This window comes from Macaca thibetana, chromosome 8 (assembly GCF_024542745.1).
Source record: "Macaca thibetana thibetana isolate TM-01 chromosome 8, ASM2454274v1, whole genome shotgun sequence".
Classification (NCBI taxonomy): domain Eukaryota; kingdom Metazoa; phylum Chordata; class Mammalia; order Primates; family Cercopithecidae; genus Macaca; species Macaca thibetana.
In genome coordinates, this window is record NC_065585.1 from 19,906,391 (window position 1) to 19,929,860 (window position 23,470).

The window sequence follows — 23,470 nt, forward strand, 5'->3', positions numbered from 1 at the left end:
ACTAGCTGCTGGGAAATTTTCTGAGCACTTTGTGGAAACTGTTGGCTTTCAGAAATGGGCAGGCTGATTTGAACCAAAAATTAGACAAAATACAGAATTGCAACAATAGAAAGCAACTTAGAAAGAGGATCAAGCCAAGCAGATAAGCAAACTTTATAAAATCAGTTAACTGGGCTGTTCATTAAGTCAGTTCCCTAATTTCAAAAAGCCAAACCAAAGCAAAGCATGTTGACTTACATTGCTTCTTTAGTTCTTTCAGCTGTTGTTTAAACTGTACAAATTTTTCATTATTTTGAAAGTCTGCATCAGAATTCTTGTTCTGTAAAGCCAAAAATTTCTTCTCCACCAGTAATTTTAAATCTGGTATTTTTTCTGGACGTTCTTCTTTTACCTAAGGGACACAACAAAATAACCTGAGTTAAATGTTAACAATAATAGTGTTAACAAAGTTTTGCAACATTGTTTTTATCTCAGATAATTCAAAGCAAAAGATAGTAAGGTTGAAAACAATCTCTTGAACAAAGCACCAGAGAGGTTGGGACATGTTCTAGGACAGACTGCTGGCAAATATTGAAGGGACTCATTCATGCCAACTACTCATTCTATTTTGGCTTGCATAAGCTAGTGGCCCTTCAATGATCCTACTAGCTTGTTGTCTTCTAATAACTACCAGGGACAATCACAAATGTGGCAACTTCATCAGACCTGAGCATCACCACCCAAGTCTGGTCAGTCCTCTCTCGCACTCACCAGTGGTTATTCCATCCTTCATGCTCAACAATCCTTTTTTTTTTTTTTTTTTTTGGCCCTCCACCGTAGCAGGTGAGAGTCACTTCTACTTTACAAAAGTGGCTGGGGTTTTAGACTTGACCTTCCATAACGTCCTGCTATGCCAAGGAATACGTGTCCCCTGATTCTGTTCAAGGCTAAATTATCAACCCATGTTCTCCTCCATTCCCAATATTATAAAATCATTTCCCAATATTATAAACTTTCAAATATGCAGAAAGGTTGATGGAAGAATATTGTGAACACTCATTCATCTACTTCCTAGGTGCCACAATTAACATTCTGCTCTGTGTGTGTTATCACATATCTATCCATTTATCTATTTCTCTATCCATTCTCAACCCTGTTCTTAATTACATCTTCTTCATCTCCTTTACAACAAACTTTCCTCTCTACGCGCTCTTTTCTCAAGAACCTTTACACAGGCCCTTCACACCCATTTTTTTAAAACAAACAACCTCTTATAATCCCAGCTCCCTGCCCCCAGTTATTTTCTGTTCATATTCCACCTCCTTGGGGGAAAAAAGGAGCCACTCTTTCCACTTTCTCATCCTCCAGCTTTAGCCACTATAGTCAAGCTGCTGCCTCACCACTTCGCTGCAGCTGCTCTGCATCAGGCCTTCATAATTGCTCCCTTTCATCACTGGCCCTTTCCTGATGCTCCTGCTGCCAAGCAAAACTCACCAGACTCTCTATTGTGCCCCATACACTTTAGACAGACTTCTACTCCAGGAACACTCCAGGAATATTCAATTGCTTATTTTTATGCCTCTTTCCCCTAATAAAGTGTAAACTCCTTGAAAGATGTCTGATTTATCACGGTATTACCAGTGCCCAGCACACAGTAGGTAGTACTCAACATGTATTTCAAATAAGTTAATCTTATTAGCTCCAAATATACTTACCCACTAAAAGCCACGATTTATTAGCTGCCATTATTATTAGCATACAGTACAATTTCTAGGCTGGAAGACAGCTTAGAGATAATCTAATCTTGATCTCCTCCCCCCAGTTTCACAAATAAATAAAATGATTTAGAACGAAGTCAAATGACTTATCTTCTACATCCAACTAGTCAGAGGTAATGCTAAGACAACAAGTTAGATAAAGAAAATTCTTGATATTGGTTCTAGTCAGTGGCATATATTCCTAATCTCTATGAATCTGAGTTATCAAGGCATATGAATTCAGAAGATTATCTTCAAATATCTGCTTTAACTTTTGTCACAGAGAAAAAACATATAATCTTCTTTTGCTTAATTGCTATGCATTTTGATTACTAAATAGAAAATGAGAATTAAGCATGAAACCAAAATGTCTAAAATTTATATTTTAGTGTAGGAACTAACTGTCTTCTTGTATTGCTAACCCCCAAGTGCTGGATTCACCATTAAAGAGAGTTTTAGAAAACATGGAAAGGCTTTAATGACAAGTGTTATATGTAATTAAGGATTTAACAGAAGTACTGTACGGCTAAAGAACCAATAAAGCTCAATTTGGAAAAGAGAAGATAGAAAGACAATTTAATACTGCCTTATATCTCAAGAAAAAGAGCTATTATACATGGTGACTAGCTATCCTCTACCTCTACATAATAGAACAAAATGCAGGAAGTTCAAAATCGTAGCATCAAGAATTGAGAGCAGACCTAGAAAATAAATTGCTGGTTCTTTAGAATAGGATTATAGGCTCTCTTTCTGGATTTATAAAATAAAATGGACTCAAATCCACCTAAGATGTTAATGGTAACATTATAGGAAGGCATTCGGGTGAGCCTTGTCAAGGTGCAATCAGTCTGAAATTATTATGTAATCTGGGATGATCTAAGCAGATGATAAGTAAAATCTGAATGTTGTCTTCCAACAAAGTCTCTAACACAACCTACTTAATTTCCACAGTTCCACTACAACCATTGCTGAAGAGGTGAAGACTGAGTAGAGAGTGGGGGTGGAGGGGAGAGGCATTTTGAGGTCTGACAACATGACAACCTGAAATATGACTAGGAAAAGCTGAATAAACTAAATTTTTAGTGATTGACTGTGTTTTCCCCCCCATAACCAGAACCTTTAGGAAACTGCTGTAAAGCACATAAATCCACTGCTGTAAATGTCTTCTCTGAAAGTTTGAGTCTGCATGGCCATCCATTGCAAAGAGAACTTACTGTACTCTAGCTATCAAAATGAAATTTTAAAAAATTCAACTCATTATCTCTTTAAATCAATAAAATAAATGGGCACTAACTATTTTTTAATGGTTTCTTGCTTTGTTTGAATATCTAAGAGAAACAGATTAATGAGAGGAAAAAAATTGAGTGGCTGATCATGTTATATGAAAAAGATAATAAAGATGACCCTCTTTCCCTAGGATAATTTTTTTTTTTTTTTTTTTTTTTTTTAAATTAAAGAGACAGGGTCGGGCTCTGTCACCCAGGATGGAGTACAGTGGCATGATCACAGTTTACTGTAACCTTTAACTTCCCTGGACAAATTTCAAACACCTCAAAGAAATTTGAGTTGGAAAGAGAGGATCTATTAGATTATTAGGTCCATCCTTTCCCCAATAATAAAGTCTCCCCAGATACAGGACTTAGAATCTCAGTGAATTAAAAGATACTAGGTGTATTAATTTACTAGGGCTGCAATAACAAAGTATCACAGATTAGGTGGCTTAAACAACAGAAATTTATTTTGTCACGGTTCTAGAATCAAGAAGTCCAAGATCAAGGCATCAGCAGGGCTGGGTCCTATGGCATCACATGGTCTTCCCTCTACACAGGTCTGTGTCCAAATCTCCACTTAAGGACATCAGTCATATTGGATTAAGGCCCACTTACTGACCTCATGTTAACTTAATGACTTTTTTTTTTTTTTTTTTTTTTTGAGGCAGAGTCTCGCTCTGTCACCCAGGCTGGAGTACAGTGGCACGATCTTGACTCACTGCAAGCTCCACCTCCCGGGTTCACGCCATTCTCCTGCCTCAGCCTCCCAAGTAGCTGGGACTACAGGCGCCCGCCACTGCGCCCGCCACCACGCCCGGCTAATTTTTTGTATTTTTAGTAGAGATGGGGTTTCACCATGTTAGCCAGGATGGTCTCGATCTCCTGACCTTGTGATCTGCCTCGGCCTCCCAAGTGCTGGGATTACAGGCATGAGCCACCGCGCCTGGCCAACTTAATGACTTCTTTAAAGACCTGATTCCAAATACAGTCAAATTCGGAGGTCCCACTAGGGGTTAGGACTTCAACATACGAATTTCAGAGAAACACAATACACTGGATTAATGTTTATAACATTATAATTTAAAAATGAGAGAAGCTACTGAGAAGTAAATAGTAGGTACCATACTTACATGATAAAAATTTAATTCTGCCCTTTGACAACAAAACGTCAGATTTTTCCGTACCACCCGCTTACTCATCCAGTATTCAGTGAGTGCTCTCTATGTGCTAAGCACTGTAGCTAAAATGAGAGTAGACCAGAAGAGTGGATCAGGAGCAGAGGGTCAACAGCTCTGGAAGCCAGATTATAGAACTGAGACCTGACCCAACAGGCAGTGAGAAAGACACTACAAGATTTCAAGGAGTAAAGTGATACTGAGAGTTAAAAAAAAAAATTACTATCGTTAATGCCTGGAGGACACACAACTGACAGGGAAGGAGAGGGCAGTTGCTGCCATATGTTAACTAATGGCAAAGGGGCTGGCAACTGGGACACTGTTTTTGAAGCAGAATCATCAACTCTTGTTGTGAGAGGAAGACAAGGGAGTAATGATGCCTCCAAGATATTTAATGTGGACAACTAGTCAAATGCTATTGTCTTGAGGAAAGCAGCAGAAATCACTGAAACCGTAAGACTTCGAAGTGAAGTTACCTAGTATGAAGCTGGAAACATTTAAAATGAGGGCATGGGAAAAAGAAGAGAGATGAAAAAGGAACTCTGAAAAACAAAAGAAGAAAACCAGCAATGAGGAATGCTACAGAAGAAAGGAAAGAGAAAATTTCCATTAGAGAAGTGCTTGTCCTTTGGGGAAAATGATGCAAGTGAGCTTAAGTAAGAAAAGGGCTAATCCTTAAATCCACGGGATTTAATTACAAGGCATTCTGCACACAGCGCTGGAATTATGGCTCCATGAAGCTTCTCTCAGACAAGGTTATGTCCCTGGTGTCTGGCACACTGCCTGTTGCACAGTGGGTTCTCAGATGATGTGGGTGAATGCGTAAATTATAGGAAGGCTAAATACACTGTGTTGAGATGAGAAAGGGGTTAACGGAGTTGCGTGTGAACCAATGTATAAAGTCTGACGGCAAAGGAAGAACAAGATGAGAAGCAGATCAAGGGAATGAGAGTGCTAAAGATACTTGTTTATTTGTATAGACGAACAGGAGCTAGAAGTTGTTATGATGGAGAAGAAAAAACTTGGAGCTTGGGATCAGACAGATCTGAATCCACTCTGGGTATGGATCTTAAGACAATCCCCTGGGCCTTGAAATTCTCTCCTCTCTTAATTAGGAATCAGGAACACCCACCTCAATGCTGTGAAGACTTAACTAAACCAAGCCTGTGTTTAACTCTGGCCCATAGTAAATGATCAAAAACTTTTATTCTTTTCCTTCTAACTTCAGCAGAGACTTCAACATAGTTGTGGGATGAGGAGGAGCTGACAAAGAAACATACATAAAAAACTATTAAGAGAAACCAAGTAACAAATTTCATTTGAGAAAACCATTCCAGTACCAGGGCAAAAAATAGAGAAGTCTGCAACCAGCTGGGAAAGCATGTCAATTGTCTTTACAGGTGTCAAAAATGCCTATGGGGCTAGACAAGCAAGGATATGAGGAAACTCACAATAAGTGCAGGCCCATAGGAAGTGGTGAGGACTGTGTGAAGTAGATGGTACAAGCCCCAGATAAGAGGAAAGCTGTTACTTGACTGCCAATGCCTACTGCCAGGTAAGAAGGCAAGCCCGGGCTTTTCCAGGACAGTTAGAAACCGGGATCTTTATGAGACATTCTTCTGGTTTTTAAGACAAAGTATAGTATTGCTGTGAGGTAAATAAATGAAGCAATAAAGCACTCACCTGTCTGATGCAGAAAATATTCAATAACGAGTAGCTGTTAGTATTGTTACTATTAGTATCTATCTATATATATCTCCAGTGTTGCTGAATACACAGGTCTGTAGCTCATCAAGACTGACATAAAAACACCCACGTGGGCCGGGCGCGGTGGCTCAAGCCTGTAATCCCAGCACTTTGGGAGGCCGAGACGGGCGGATCACGAGGTCAGGAGATCGAGACCATCCTGGCTAACACGGTGAAACCCCATCTCTACTAAAAAATACAAAAAAAAAACTAGCCGGGCGAGGTGGCGGGCGCCTGTAGTCCCAGCTACTCGGGAGGCTGAGGCAGGAGAATGGCGTAAACCCGGGAGGCGGAGCTTGCAGTGAGCTGAGAACCGGCCACTGCACTCCAGCCTGAACGGCAGAGCGAGACTCCGTCTCAAAAAAAAAAAAAAAAAAAAAAAAAAAAAAAAAAAAAAACACCCACGTGGAGCTACCAGTGTATGGATTTTAATGGAAACCATGGAAGTGAAGGGGATCACCAAGGAGACTGAATAAATAGAAACAACAACAACAAAAAAGGACCAAGACCGAACTCTGGAGGATATCACATTTTAAGGGCAGCTAGAAGAGTTTAAAAAGAAAAAGTTAAGAGTTAAGAAACAACCAAAAGAAAATATCCACAAAGTTTAGGAAGGAATTTTGAGATCTGTCAAATGCTGCAGAGAAATCAAGCTAAATAAGAAGTGAAAAGTATGCATTAGACTTTTGAGTCACTAGAGACTCTAGCAAGAGCAGACATATGCACAAAGGCTCACTCCAAATATCCAGGTCTTTGTTTAATGAATTGCTTCAAAAAGAAGGAAACAGTAACAGGGAGAAACACGCAAATTCCCAGAAATTCCACAGACTCTTCAATGAATTGCTCATTTTAGCTCAAAATCACTTGTGAATACTTACCTACATGTAATCAGAACCCAACACCCCTATGACTGCAGTATTTCTCTATGTCAGCAAGGAGAAGGTAATCAATGAGTTGACTGTTAGGAACTAAGTTAGGCCTCCAAATGGCTCTGTCCTTATAAACAGAGGCTTGTTTTAGAAAAAAAGATAATGGTAGAAACAAAAAGCAGAATTCAGTCCTTACCCATGCTGAAACTACATATTATTTTCACCATATTTTAACACAAACATTAAATGTATTTATATGACGATAATATAACTCATTTCTTTCAAACAATATTGTATGCATATGTAATTACTTAAAGTGTGCCATTTTATTGCCACAGGGCAAAGTCAAAGTCTCCTCCTCTTCCAATTATCATTATTGCCTTATAACCATCGTTTCACTAGGAAGGGAGATCACAGGGGCTAAGGATATTAATGAGCTGAGTCATTCACACACTTTTTGAATCATGTGAGAATCTAGTATAAAATTAGTCATTCCTGTAACTGAACCAAGACCCAGATTGATTGACTTTCTCCAAAACAGCCATTGTTAGATGTCTGCCTCCCAAAATAACACATACTCAGTGACTGACATTTTGGAAACGACACAGCCTTCAGAAGTTTATCACAGACACATACTAGTGATAAGTAGTTTGCTTTGTGTTCTGCTTAGTACTAGTACTCTAAGTATTCCAACTTTTTATTCCAAGTTTTAATTCGTAGTGATCTAAGGTTATGGAACTGCTTTCATGCTGGAAATCCAGAGGGAATTGCCTCAATTGATCCTAGAACATTCATTCAACAAATAATTACTGAGTCCCAGCTGGGTGCCAGGCATTATGCTAAGCACCAAGACATTTATGGAAGATGGCCCACACTTAATGACACACCACCAACCCAACTTGCCGTGCACAGGGTAAATTTATATAGGCCAACACTGTCTCCACCTTTATATAGCAAAAAAACTTGGTAAAGTTGTTTTTAAAAGGCATGCCTAAGCTGAGAATAATCATGCTTTCACTGGGTATAACCTAATTGCATGTACATATGGACACACTATATTTTCTAGAGTTAGTATATTGCCTCTGTCCTATTTAAAAATCACACACACTAATGATGACCAGCATGGATTATACCTCTTCATCTCCTGCCAGTTTCTGTTGCCAGTTGCACAACCTACACTGAACTCTATTGGACCAAATTACCTGTAGCTGAGTGTGTTTCCTAGTGCCACTATTTAGCATGGTTTTGACTTTTGACAAAACACTTAAGAGAGAATACTTCCTTGTTGAGCATTATGACACATCAAATGGACTTTATGGTTTGCCAAGGTGTTGTAATACACTATTATTAAGTAGCAGCCAACCAAACGTGGAAACACCTTTCCTCCTTCAAGCCTTTTGGAAAAATTGTGAAAATGAATAAGCTTAAACATGGGTAAGAATGCTATTTGTCTAGTTCTAATGGACTAGTCTTATTGGAATAGACAGTTGTCTAACAGATGGAAGCTGAATGAGGCAACCTGCCATCTATGTGCATCTGTTACTAAACATTTATGCTGTTAAAAATTACTCCAATAAATTTCCCATGGCACTATGCCCACTATAAGATGATGACCAACCGGAATGATTTATTTACACAGAATATGGCATTTGGATTCCCATATTGGTGGAAAAGAAACCAAACTGATTTTACATCTCTGGGGTTTTTGTGTTGTTTTGGCAGAAATTCATAGAAACATGCATTATTTATTTATTCATTTATTCATTCAATAAATATTTACTGAACATCTACCACATGTGGGAACCATGCTAGGCCTTGGAGATGTTATAACAAACAGACTAAAGTGGTCCCCATTGTCCTCAGAGACTTTTGATCTAGTGGGGGAAACAAATATTCAAATATCAAGCAGATTATCGCAAACTATAAAAAGTGTTGGGAAGGAAATATATCAAGTGCTGGGAGAACATACAGCAACATAACTATTCAGAATACCATTTCACAGGCAATCTTTTTAACAGTGCTCAATGTAAACACAGGTCACACTGAGGGCAAGGTGAAATGAGGATTATTATTATTGTTGTTAAAACGCTTTGCACTTACACAGCACCTTTCGTCTGAGTGGTTCAAAGCCTTATATACACAAAAATATCATTATCCCAATTTCACAGATATGAGGAATAGGCAGCTCGCAATAGTTAAGCGTCTTGCCCAAGGTCATAGTGAGTCAGTGTCAGCCAGTTTCAACTCATTCAAACCTCCGTTCATCTTAAATGTTTTACTTTGCTTGTGCCTCCAAGTAACAACTCAGAATGGACTTAATTTTATGAAAACATACATGATTTCAGACATACATGCTAACTTTTAGTGGTCACTTGTCAGTCTTCGTATGAAAAGACACATATTCTGAATATGAAACTGCCTTTCCTGTCCACCACACCTCTGCCATCCACAGAATGACTGAATGCCTCATTCATCGTCATGGTATCTCACTCAAGATTTAACAGTGAAAGAGTACAACGATGGAATGATGCTAATGGGATTTACTGTTCTTACCACATACCCTATCATCTAGAAGATCATCTTTCAGAATGCTGAAATCATCTTCTGAAGATTCAGTTCCAAATAAAATTAGATAGGGTGGTGTCTCCCAAGATGCTCAGAACCAGTGAATAATACAAAACATTGCTTCCCCCACAGCCATAATACAGGGCCCAGTAACCAAGGGACAGAAGCAGAATTAGTTACACATCTTCTCCTCCCCCTCATCACACCTAACGACCAACTTGCAATTCCCCATCACTGCGCCTCTGGTTCTGCTTGTTTAACAGTCTCAGCACCCAAGTGAAGAATGATTTCACCAAGGGACTCAACAATGCCTCCACTGACTTGGAAGCTTAAACTGCAACCTAGCAATTCTGAACTCCTCATGACACAGAACAGGGACAAAAAGGGAGGTGACAGAATTGGTTGTGTTAATGAATCTTGATTATCAAGGGTAAAGAAGATTGCTGCAACAGAATGAGAGAAGGGAAGTATGTGTCTGGAATCTGGAACACCTCTTGGTTTGACCACATCTAGCGGTAAAAGATAATGGAAGATAGAAACAACTCCATACAGGCAGGACCACCAACGACTCAAAGCCCCCTTCCCCACCTATGAATGACAGTCTAAAGTGTTGTCAGATAAAAGTCAGTCAGATAAAAATCTATCATTAGCTGAGAGCTGGCTGAGGGCAAAAAGAACATGGAATGAGCGATGGAGGAAGGGAGTTAAAAATACAACTTTGGATCAGAACCAATAGCAAAAGCTAAGACTGAAGTATCTACTCATATTTATTATTTTGTCTGACATACACACATTTATGTTTTTAACTAATTTCCCCTTCTCCTTCTCTCCTAATGTTTTATAAAAATAAGTTGGTGGCTCACTAGATGTAGAGTGACATAAGGGAACCTTAACAAAAGGAATAAGCCCAGCTCAGATATTTTGGACTTCAAGGTGGAAACGGTACCTGGTGAGATGTATCATTCCCCCTTTTGGGGAGGGGGAGAGCATGTTTTTCACTTTTAGAAAAAATAGCTGCAACACGTTAGGAGGAAACATTTTGTTGTTGCTGCCACTATTTTTGTAAATTTAAGTCTGGGAAAAAAGTATACACAGAGGTTGAGTAGCCAAGCTTACCTGTCTAGAACTGTTTGAACATTTATCCTAAATCTGGGAATTTCTCACCCTAGGAGTAGTATTTCACTGCAGTAAGAACCAGAAATTCTCTTGGCTTTCCCTGCAGCAAGCATACAGATATGCCACCTCAGTCCTTTGCCTGTAAGACTTTAATTCTTGAGAATGACACGAGGGAGGTGCAGCACAGAGGGTGCTGGCAACAGACCCTGGAACCAGATTATCTAGGTATTTAACCTTTAAATCCCAGTTCTGCCTTGTATTAGCTGTGTAATCTTCGGCAAGTTACTTCACCACTCAGAAAATCAATTTCTTCATCTATAATCTACTTAACCCTTGAGTATTACATGAATTAATGTAGATAAAGAATTTAGAGTTTTAAAATACAGTAGCCAACATGGTCATTAAAATCTAAATGAATTAAATAAAATTAAAAACTGAGTTCCTCGGTCACACTGCCAAGTGCTCCAGTGTTCAATAGCTCTCTTTGGACGTGGCTTGTGACTACCACTCTGGACACAGCAGATATAAAACATTTCCATCACTGCAGGAAGAGGCACTGGGAAGTGCTGACATAGAGAATACTTTCTAGTACTCGGTAAGCACTCAAATGATAACAGCTGCTATTATTATTACTGGTATTCTTACGGTCACATTGTTGTTATCATTATCATAGCAAGTTTAAGATGCAGCCAGACAAAATCTGGTAGAAGAGATGAACAAGAAGCAATTTAAATGCTGTAATCTGATCAGAATTAACAGCAGTATAAGTAGCAGCAGCTGCTCTCAACTGTCTATTATTGGCAAGGTACCGAGGTAAGCACTTCACATAGATTATTTTATTTAACCCTCCCCCAAACAAATAACATCAGAGGTAAGAATGAATACATCCTATGTTATTGATTAGGAACTGAAGCTAAGGAGTGGTCTAACTACAAGGGGCTGAAGAGCTCAGTATTGGAGCTGGGACTCACTGCATTAGCAGGTCTGTTATATTGCTAAGTCCATGACATAACTACTACCCTAGACCTCAGCTATTTACTTAGAGCCTATTAGGAGCCACACACTACTCCAGATGCTGGGAACACATCTGTCAAGAGACCCAGTTCCTGCCCTTGTGGAGTTAGTATTCTACTTGAGTAGAAGAATAATAAGAAAATATGTAACTAGCCAAATGGTAATAAGTACCATGGAGAACAATTAAGCAGAGTGAAGATGAGTGAGCTCTTCTGTGATGGACGGTCAAGGCAGGCTTCAGTGAAAAGATGACATCTGAACCAGAGACCTAAAGAAAATGAGGCGGTGAGCCATATAGTTGGAGTCACAGTAAAAAGGGTTTGGGGAGTAATGGGGATGAGGTCAGAAGTATTAATCAAAGCACGGTGTGAAGTGGGACAGATGACGGAGGGTAAAGCTTTTATTCTGAGAGAGATGTGTGAAGGTTTTGCACAAAATAGTAAGAACTTCTGATTTTCTTTTTAAAAGGGTCATTGTGGCTGTTAGGATGCGAACTTTAGGGGAGGAGGAGCAGAAGCAGGAGACCAGTCAGTAGGCTGCTGCAGGTATCCAGGTAAAAGGTGATGATGGCATGGATTAGGGAGACAGTAGGAGAAACAATGAGAGGTGGTCAGGTCAAACTCTAAATACATGTTGTAGGCAGAAATAATAATGTTGGCCAGGCGCGGTGGGTCACGTCTGTAATCCCAACGCTTTGGGAGGCCAAGCCAAGCGGATCACCTGAGGTCAGGAGTTTGAGACCAGCCTGGCCAACATAATGAAACCCCATCTCTTCTAAAAACACAAAAGTTAGTTGGGCATGGTGGTACATGCCTGTAAATCCCAGCTACTCAGGAGGCTGAGGCAGGAGAATTGCTTGAACCCGGGAGGTGGAGTTTGCAGTGAGCCAACATAGCGCCATTTGCACTCCAGCCTACCCAAGAGGCCAAGAGAGCAAGACTCTGTCTCAAAAAAAAAAAAAAAGAAAGAAAGAAAGAATAAGGTTTATTGATGGACTGGATATGGGTATGGGCTGTGAAAAAATTAAGGAACTAAGGGCAACTCTGGATTTTGGTCTAATTAAAAATGGAATAGTAATACTGCCATTTTCTAAGATGGGGAAGTCAGGAGGAAGAGCTGGTTTTGGAGAAAAACAAGGGTTTAGTTTTGGAAGGAATGGAATAGTAATACTACCACTTTCTAAGATGGAGAAGTCAGGAGGAACAGCTGATTTTGGAGAAGAACAAGGGTTTAGTTTTGGAAGGTTAAATGTGCAATGCCTATGAGAATGAAATAAAGTGAAAACGAAGAGAAGACAGTTATATGTCTGAGACGCGGTTTTGGAGAGAGGACTAGGTTACAGCTACAAATGCTATGAAAAAATGATTAACTTCATGATGTTATGAGAGCACATGAGAGTAATCCACTTGGCAAACAGAGATGGGATGATGTCAGAGCAGGCTGTAAGAAAGGAGCTAGCCTCAGTCTGTGAAGAGTAAGAAAGAGTCAGCTATTTGGAAATGAAAAAAAAGCACTCCCAGTAGATAGTGTGTGCTAAGGCCAGAGGCAAGAGAACATTCAAAGAGCTAGTGTAAAAGAATAGTACAAAATGAGACTAGAGAGGTAAGGAGGGGTTGTATACCACGTAAAGAAGTTTGAGCTTACAGTTGAAAGTAACAAGGAAAAACTGAAGAAGGTAAAGTTACGGAAAAGGCAGGCAAAAAAAAAAAAATCAAATGTTCACTTTAGAAAGATCTCGTGGGCTACCAGATAAGAAACATAGGAGAAGAGAACAACTGTGCAGCCAGTGTGCCCACAGGGACTGAAGACTGTGGACATGGGAATGGAGGTAGGTGAATTAATTTGAGAAGCAGGAAAATTTGGAGATGGAATGTAAAATGTTAGGAGCTAGGGGAAGTAAGGACGACAACAGATTTCTGATAGGAGAAACTGGGTAGATGATATTACCATTTATGAAGTTACAGAATCCCAGGAGAAAATCACGGGGAAAACGTCACTGTGGGACACGAATTTAACAAGCCTATAGCACATTTAAGTGGAGAATGTCAAATCTATCACTAAGCTCATGTGTGTGGTTCTCAGATGAGAAATCTAGAATGGAAATAAAGATCTGGGACTCAGCAGCATAAAGACAGCAATTTAAGTTATGAGCATAGATGCTATTTCTCAGGAACAGTATGCAGTGTGAGAAAGGAAGAAAATCAAAGAACGGGTAGGAATAGCAAGCTTTACTGAGTGAAGAGATGAAGTAGGATCTACCAAAGAGATTATGGAGGAGTGACCAGAAGCTAGAAGAAAAAACAGATGTGTTGTCATGAAAGTCAGGGGAAAATTAAAATTCAGGAAGGAAGGAGTAGTTGTCAATAGCAGAGAGGTCAAATAAGAGAACGACTGAAGAATATTCTCTGGATTTGTTACTAGGTGTGTAACCCTGGGTGAGTCACATAACTGCGAGCCCTAGTTTCCTCATCTACACAAAAATGCTCTTATTATCTACTACACCCTGGTTGAGAATACATGGTAATGTGTATAAAGCACCTCAAACAGTGTTAGACACACTAGGCATTACAAACAGGTTTCATTCTTATTACCACGTATCTTCTGTTTGTCAGATAGGCAGGCCAAAGTAACAAGAAGAACAAGGGTTGAAAGCACCAAACTATACCTATAGTCTGAAAGCCTGTGTGCCCTCCAAATTCATATAATGAAATCCTAACTCTCAGGTGATGTGAGTACTAGGAGGTGAGGGCTCTGGGAAGAGATTAGGGCACGAGGGCAAAGCCCTCATGAATGGGACTGGTGCCATCATAAAAGAGGCCCCCGAGAGCTTGTTTTCTCATTCCATCTTGTGAGGACATAGGCAGAAGGTGCCACTAAGAACCAGAAACTAGGCCCTCACCAGATGCTAAACATGCCAGCACCTTCATCATAGATTTCCCAGACTCTAGAACTGTGAGAAATACATGTCTGTTGTTCATAAGCTACCCGTTTATGGTATTCCGTTACAGCAGGCCAAATGAACCAAGACAAATGTCCATGGAGTTCAACAGACAATTTGAGAAAGGGCAACTGGGAGAAAAGACTCTAGACAGTATTTTTCCTTTTCTTCCACCCTCCTCCCAGTGTTTCCTTTCTCACTCCTTCTAAATGCAGCTTATAACACAGAAATTTCCAAGAGCTTGTCAATGGAATCTATTTAAGCATATCTTAGCATTTATACAAAGAACAGTGTTTTGCTGCCATTCACTACAATCTTCATGAGCTTGTGATATAGACGTTATGCTCTTAAGAAGAGACAGCTTAAACTCATGAGCAGTCCACAAAAAAATATAAAATCTTTCACAGAAATTAAACCCATCGACTAGTGATTTTAAAAATTCTTCCAACAGGTTTTGAAATGATAAGCCAGGTAATATTTATCAAATGAAAAACCCTAACTATATGATTACGGAGACCTTTGAACAACCAAACTGACTTTCAGCTTGGTTTCGACGTTGACAAAATGAGTCACAGAGAAGTTTCCCAGATGGCATTCAACATATATTTTCCTATCAAGGATTAAAGTTCTGTCTACCCTTTCCTGTCCTCACCTCCTCAAAGACATCACAGCATGTGGAACTGAGAAAACAACCTCCCCCAATGCTTGCATTTCTAATGTAGAAAACATGTTTCCTAAAAAAAAAAAAAAAAAAAAAAAAAAAAAAACTTAAAAGAAAAAAATAAAAGAATTCCATTGATTTTTCTCCCCAATCTAGCCTAAACTATTCCCATCCCTTTAGCATAATTTCTTTCATAGACTCTTTGCCTTAGGATTGACTTTGCAATTTTTTTTTTTTTTTTTGAGACAGAGTCTTGCTCAGTCGCCAGGCTGGAGTGCAGTGGCGCGATCTCAGCTCACTGCAACCTCCGCCTCCTGGGTTCAAGCAATTCTCATGCCTCAGCCTCCCGAACCTGGCTAATTTTTGTATTTTTAGTAGAGATGGGGTTTCACCATGTTGGCCAGGATGGTCTCGATCTCCTGACTTCATGATCCACCTGCCTCAGCCTCCCAAAATCCTGGGATTACAGGCATAAGCCACCGTGCCTGGCCTTGACTTTGCAATTCTTTTAATGCAACTCTCAATATACAAAGCCTACATTACATTCCCTTTCCTAACTGCTTATTCTGTTTTACATCAAATTCAAGATTTCCAGCAATCAAATTTCTAACTAATGAGAATCTCAACTTTCTTCTACATATTTAGATAAACCTCCCTTTACTACACAACTCAGTAGTGGTTGGTCATACCAAAGCTTATCTGGTGGTAAAGAGCCATCTTGCACTAGAATCGAAACAGCCACTAAAGGCACAGTGAAAGAAGTCTGCCTTGCCCCAGTCTTTGTGTGAGAGTACATGTGGAGGGGAGATGAGGTGGGAGACAGTGGAGGAGGATCCACATGCGTGGTGCTCTTTTTTTGAAACATCTTACTCTGTCAGCCAGGCTGGAGTACAGTGGCACCTTTATAACTCACTGCATCCTTAAACTCCTGGGCTCAAGTGATCCTCCTGCCTTGGCCTCATGAGTAGCTAGGACTACAGGTGCGTGCCACCAGCCTGGCCAACTTTGTGTTATTTATCCTGAGGAATGTAAAAGACTTGCGGGGAGAATGGAGATGGAATAGTGCTAAGTCTCATGGAAGTCCTTTCTTATTGAGGCACTCTAAAGCAGGAAGACCAGCGTTCCATAGCTGGGACCACTAGGGAGTACCCCAGCTAGATGGGAGCAGAAGCATCTTCCCTGGGTCCTCCAGTCACACCCTCCACAACTAGAGGATCTTAAGAATCAAAAGAACTAATTCACCAAAAAGACAGGAAAATGTGAATTGTTTCTTTCTTCCGTTCTTGCTAAGCATCCATTTAAAAAAATCTATTTAGGTCCAGGTGCGGTGGCTCACACCTGTAGTCCCAGCACTTTGGGAGGCCAAAGCAGGGAGACCGCTTGAGGTCAGGAGTTTGAGGCCAGCCTGGTCAACATGATGAATCCCCATCTCTACTAAAAATACAAAAATTAGCCAGGTGTGGTGGTATGCACCTGTAATCCCAGCTACTTGGGAGGCTGAGGCACGAGAATCTCTTGAACCCAGGAGGCAGAGGTTGCAGTAAGCTGAGATCGTGCCACTGCACTCCAGCCTGGTGACAAAGCAAGACTCTGTCTCAAAACAAAACAACAACAAAACGTATTTAGTATGACTATAGTAACTGAAAAGATAAGCAAAAACATCTATTTTGAGATCATAACATTTTTTCAAATCCATGAATTAACTTCCAAAGTGCCATGAGTTTTCTAATAAATAGTAAGTCTGATTTCAAATCCCTTCTCTTTACACTGTACCACATGTCTACAGTCCAGAATGAGGGCAATCCAAGGATATGAGGCTGAATCTTTTCCCTGTTATCACATCTCACCTAACACAATAAAGATTATGAAATTTTTAATACTCCATCAGTTTATTAATGCTCTTTATCCTTTACCTGCTCACCTGCTCTGTTCACTCCCATCTTGCAGCCTATCAAAATCTCTGGCACTGCCTTCACTGTAATTAATGTGGCTTCCTGATATTTGAAGTTACTTCCCACTAGCACACCTATCAAACTGCCTTTTGCCTTCTAATTCTCCTCCATTTAGAAAGATTTTCTGACTAAATGAAAATGAATTCTATCTATCACAAGCCTAATCAAAAAACTGCTGTAGTATAGAAAAATTAAAACAATAAACAAAATAAAAACCACACTTAGATGCTGCCTAACATATAGAGTACTTCTGAAAATAACGTATATAATTCTGATTCTCATTGATTAGGGAGATTAAATTACTTCTCCAAGCCAAACAATAGCTGATGGAACTGAGACTACAGTGTGGCCACCAAGTCTGCAAATAGATAATACTATTCCATATTGCACTGTAAGATAATATCATTAAACCACTGTTTCCAGATGTGATGGCCACCCAGTAAAATCCAGATTTTCTAGTTATAATACAGTTTCCTTAATTCTCCCATATATTTTACTCTGAAAGTGCTGAAGAAGGCAGCACTCATTGGAAAATACTATCTTATATCAGAATGACATTTAAACGTTTTTAAACCAGTTTTCATATTCTGTTTTCCAATTTAATTTCACAACTACCTTGTGCATGAAGATGAAAAGAGGCAATTAATATTTTCTCAATGCCTGCTACGTGAGGCTTCATCTTTTGAAGGCATAATTTAAGCACTTAACCTACATTATCTCATTTAATCCTTGCCACATTCCTATGAGGTATCACTGTTCTCTTTTTACAGATAACGAAATTGAAGGTTTATGAAGACAAGTCACTAACCCAGTGTCACACTGTTAGGTCAGGGAGAAACAAGGAGGAGGTTTGGTCTTCTGACTCCCATTGCAGTATCCTTTTCACTATTCAGTGAAACATTTTTACATGTCCCATATAATGCCACATACGGACCTTATCACTGTCTTCTATCATAGAGACTTATCCCTCACTGCTTCTAAGAATTGATCATGAAAAAATCTGCAGGCTAACCCGGCAAGAAGAAAACAATTATTCAACCGGAGATAACTGAATACCGCCTAGCTCATAACAAGCACTGGAGACAAGTTAGCTAGGCTTGCTATTATTATGGCAAGAACTGAATATTTTAATACATAGAAACATAAACCATATCATTAAAGCTAGAAAAAAGTTTATTTCATTTTTATTTTACTTTAAATTCCTAAAATTCCTTCATATTCATAGCACTATCGCTTTAAAAATATAACACAAACAAAGTTTTAAAGGGGTGAATACTACTGGCTTTTCAGAAGTTTTTCTTCTTTTTAATATAACTGTAACATGTAACAATATTCTTTGCTTCAAATAGTTCTTTAATTCTAACAGAATCCCTCTCTAACACATGCCACATCAGTGTGAGGAGTCACTTTTTGTTTGGACTAAATTTCCCAAAACTTTACCTCTGGAAAACTTACAATAAGAAATGTACAAAATCATAAATATACTTTATAACCAAGGCTCCCTAAAAACATTCTTACTCTCAACTGAAAACTACAACTCAAAAAGTGAATTCAATGAATAGCACCCATCTTGAAACAGAACTGTCATGAAAACAGCCTTGAATTACATGTCAAAACACTGAGGTTCGAGTCTCACCTCTTGAGACTAACCAAGTGATCTGAGCAAGTCCCTTAACCTTCTTGAAGCTCAGAGTCAACAACAGTTACCTTTCCTAACTTTGTAAGGTCACTGTGCTCATTAAAGGGATGGGGGACCTAAAAGGGCTTCTCATCCTTTCACTGGCGGAAAGAATGTTGGTTTCAGAATTTCAGTCAAAGGGCCAGGAGACTGGAGTATGAACTGATGATATTTATAAATCTGGCTTAAGGAAGCCCTGTGCAAATATTAAATAAGTGGGGAAGCTAGAAGAGAGGTGGATTCACTATCTTATCCAGACCTGGGCTAAGGCCTCCAACATTCTTGAAACAAACACCAAGCTAATATTCATACTACAAGTGGGCTTTGTTAACAGCTTTATAGAAATTAGATTACAATGAACTATTTATGGTTAAGTCTCTTTTTTTCTTTTTTATTGGCTAGCCTGGAAACACAGCCACTGACTGTCATTTCTCTGGGAAACTGTGTTCCAGAATTTGATTCAGAGATCTGAACACTGGGAATGTATCTTTCCTCCTCCAAGAGCTAACAGGGACTCCCTTCCCATCCTTGTTGGTAGAATCAGAAAGTTTCTTTCACTCTTTAGCCTTGTGGGCATTCAGATATGGGTTGTCAGATGGGGTCTGCATGTGGTAACTATATAACCACCTTTCACTTTTGTGGGGCAGAGCGGTGGTGAAAACATTCCTATCTACAATCTCGTTTTATCTACAATTGCCCAATGAGGTATGTAGGACAAGTACTATTATTACCCCATTTTAGAAATGAGGAAGCTGACATACAGAAGTTACGTGACTTGCCCAAGGTCACAGCCTGGTAGAAGAACATGGATTAGAAGATTATTTCTCAGCTGGAAATGCTTATCAATCAAATAGCAACTGTTTACAAAATGGGAAGAGGGAAGTAAAGGTGATTATGGCTCATTCGGACTTTATTTTTAACTAATTATATCTGGCTTTGTGAATTTTTATTAATTTCACTTTTCATTGCTGTCTGATGAGTTAAGTCATGAAAACCATCAGATCAGAAAGTATAAATTTTTAAATTATTTACTTTTATTTTTAAATTTTTTTTGTAGAGTCAGGGTTTTTCCATGTTGCCCAGGCTGGTCTCAACCTCCCAGGTTCAAGCAATCCTCCCCCCTCGGCCTCCCAAAGTGTTGGAATTACAAGCGTGAGCCACTAAGCCTAGCCTTAGAAAGTATAAACTGTTTAACATTATTTCCTCATTGTTATAGACAGATGTTCAACTTTAAGTGTTTCATAATAAAGTGACTCAGTGACGAAGCAGGCCCAGTCTACACCAGTCACTTGTTGAACTGTTACATGAGATTTATGCAAAATTGTGAGGGGGCAGGATGGTAGGCAGGAATAAACCTTTATGAAAAAGATGGCTAAAGTCAAAAGGTAAATGTGAATCTTATACACTTTTCCCTTCCAGTTTAAGCTGTGAGTTGGGAAAATAAATACAAGGAACGTTTATCGCCATTTATTCCAAGTTTAGGTGGTTTAGAGGAAAGAGTTCACCAATTTAAATCAGCCTGTGGTAGGTGTTTTTGTGGTAAGAGAAAGAAGTTAAAAGTTAACAGGACAGAACAGTAAGACCTTGCCCTTATATAGCACTCTTACCTCCCAAGTACTTTCACATAATGTTATCTCATTTTTTTAATCAAGAAATCACTTTAAGATATGAAGGGCAGATATTATTACTAAGCTGATTTTGCAAGCGTGCAAGAGTCTATGAAAATTGCTTATGGCCACATAGCTATTCAGTGGGCAGGCATAGAAAAAAAAACTCATTAATTAAATGTAACTCTAACACTAGACAGTTTACCATTGTAACAGGACCATATATGACACTTTACACTATAAAGCCAAAACAGTTTAATTCTATAGTCTGAGAGCAGTTCCATTACTATTATAAAACATGTAGTATAACATGTTCAGTTTCACCTACATTATTTATAGGTCCTTTAAGCAGTAACAAGAATTTCTTCCAAGAAAAAATTGAGCATATGATGTTTTTGCTGAAGCTTTTAATTTTTATTTTTAAACAATTAAATTTTTTTTAACCAACACCCTGAGAAGTATTGCTGCAGCTTTTTTTTTTTTTTTTTTTTTTTTTTTTTTTTGAGACGGAGTCTCGCTCTGTCGGGCTGGAGTGCAGTGGCCGGATCTCAGCTCACTGCAAGCTCCGCCTCCCGGGTTCACGCCATTCTCCTGCCTCAGCCTCCCGAGTAGCTGGGACTACAGGCGCCCGTCACCGCGCCCGGCTAGTTTTTTGTATTTTTTAGTAGAGACGGGGTTTCACTGTGTTAGCCAGGATGGTCTCGATCTCCTGACCTCGTGATCCACCCGTCTCGGCCTCCCAAAGTGCTGGGATTACAGGCTTGAGCCACCGCGCCCAGCCGCTGCAGCTTTTCAAAACATGGCCTAACTTATACTTAATGTGTCAAATTCAATTTCTGATTCTGCAAGAGAAGAATTCTTTGAGCACACCCAAAATTTATTCCACTTAAAGCTCCTATTTAGTATTTCACGTGGGCAAACCTCAGGGTGACAAAGAGTGACCTGATGGGTAGAGAGGACTTGCTTCGTGGTGCCAATGGCACTCCAAGAACCACAAATAGCCGAGGCAACTGGAAGGCAGGCAGAAAAGCATGCAAGACCTTGCAGGTATCAGCCAAAGGGAAGGCAAACAGCAAGCAAGTCAGAATGTCTGGAAATCAATCGTGTGGTGCAATCATATTCTACTTTTCTGGTTACTGTTTCCAATTTTTTTTTTTTTTTTTTTTGAGACAGAGTCTCACTCTGTCACCCAAGCTGGAGTGCAGTCGTGCAGTCTCGGCTCACTGCAACCCCTGCCTCCTGGGTTCAAGTGATTCTCATGTCTCAGCCTCCCGAGTAGCTGGGATTACAGGCATGTACAACCACACCTGGCTAATTTCTGTATTTTAGTAGAGGTGGGGTTTCACCATGTTGGCCAGGCTGGTCTCGAACTCCTGACCTCAGATGATCCAACCGCCTCAGCCTCCCAAAGTGCTGGAATTACAGGTGTGAGCCACCACGCCTGGCCTTTACTGTTTCCAATTTTAAGTAATACTGACTTGATCTTTCTGAATATCAGCTTCCACGAGAAGATGATTAAATGATTATTTGAAGATGAAATAAAGGATAAAAGAGATAATTAAATTTAAAACTATTCATAATAACTGACTGCATTACTCTAACCCATGATAAATAAACATAACAATTTTCACTAAAGAATGCTATATTATTAGATATTTTTTTAAAAAAAGGAAGTCCGGAAAAAAATAAAATTCTTAAAGCTTTAGTGGTTTAAATATCACACTGGCCACAACACAAAAGAAGGAAAGTGCCACCATTACCAGAAACTTTATGCTGTAAGAGAGAAACAATGGAAAGAAATCCTCTCCATTCTCCCAAGGACAGTTCACTGGGCACTGGCTCCACTGCACAATCAAAGAACTTTTCCTTACCAGCACAGCTGCAAACTCACACAGGGACTTGAAAAAGTAAAATCCATTCACATGCTCTCCATTTTTATGCTTCTCGCTCTCTCACTTGTCAACAATATATAGAGATTACACACTTGAACCAGAGCTGACAACCTGTATATGACACATCAGAGGCTTAAATCCAACACATTTTTCTCTCCTAATTACTTTTTCAAATGAGTGTTACTAATAAAGTAAATAAAAAATACTTTTTTATTAAAGATGTAAGCAAGATAGGTCTAATAAACAGCATGATTGTGTACTTGTGCACAGAGAGAAATACATTTTAGGGCTTAATTTCCTCAGTCTTCATTTAAGCAAAATGTCTAAGAAAACACTAAAAGTTATTCCTGAATTAAAAACTGTGAATGTTTACTTTGCTGTCTGGTTCTTATCTCTAGAATGACCCCCTCATCGCTATTAATGATCACATATTAAAGGGTGCGGTATCTTTTTCATTGTTATAGACATAGGGAGGGTGACTATCAGGGAAGTTCAAATCCAGCTGGCCAAATGTCACGTTGTTCACTGGCCTCTGCATTGGCCCATTTCCCCTGATTCTGAACAATCCTTTCTGGTCACAACACTATGAGCACTAAGTTCCATACCCAAGCCACCCCCAACTATCAGAGAACTCCTTTCCAAGGAAAGAAGCCCTTCCTTCAGCCTCTCTTGGAACATCATCTCTAGCCTTTCCCGATGGTTTCCTGCTGCTCACTGTACCCTTCAAACTTTAACTCAAAATTCCCTTTCAGGTAGTATTTGAATTTGGTCCAGGGAAATGAGTTCTCCTTTACAGAACGTTCTAGGCAACCTTATAAATTAGTGTGATGGAACTGTTTTAGGTGCTTTCATGCTATCACTTTCATCCTTACTAGAACTCTATGACCTAAATTATCAACCCGATTTTAAGAAGAAACTGAGGCTCAGAGTTAGAGGGCACGAAAGCCAGAATTTAAGCAAAGACTCTTTTCCCTTACTCTGAATTTCCTATGCACGTTTTTATTGTCTCTGTCAAACTATTTCACTGTTAAATTTTTTTTGTAGCTATATGTGTACCTGTGTTAAGAGGCTTTTGTATCTTTATTGGACTAAACATACTATTGGCACCAACTGAACAAGGTTTTTTTTTTTTTTTTTTTTTTTTTTGAGACAGTCTCACTCTGTCACCCAGACTGGAGTACAGTGGTGCGATCATGGCTCACTGCAACCTCTGCCTCCTGGGTTCAAGCAATTCTCCTGCCTCAGCCTCT

At 39.4% G+C, this 23,470-nt stretch overlaps 1 protein-coding gene across 7 annotated transcripts in view; it reads right to left on the minus strand.

The window, feature by feature from the left end:
• Positions 1–23,470, minus strand: part of NSMCE2 (NSE2 (MMS21) homolog, SMC5-SMC6 complex SUMO ligase) — a 270,420-nt gene that overhangs the window by 181,738 nt on the left and 65,212 nt on the right. For all 7 annotated transcript variants that reach the window (XM_050801718.1, XM_050801720.1, XM_050801716.1 and 4 more), the window contains one exon: positions 238–391. In XM_050801718.1, the coding sequence (XP_050657675.1) occupies positions 238–391 (154 nt within the window). The remainder of the gene's footprint in view (positions 1–237; positions 392–23,470) is intronic.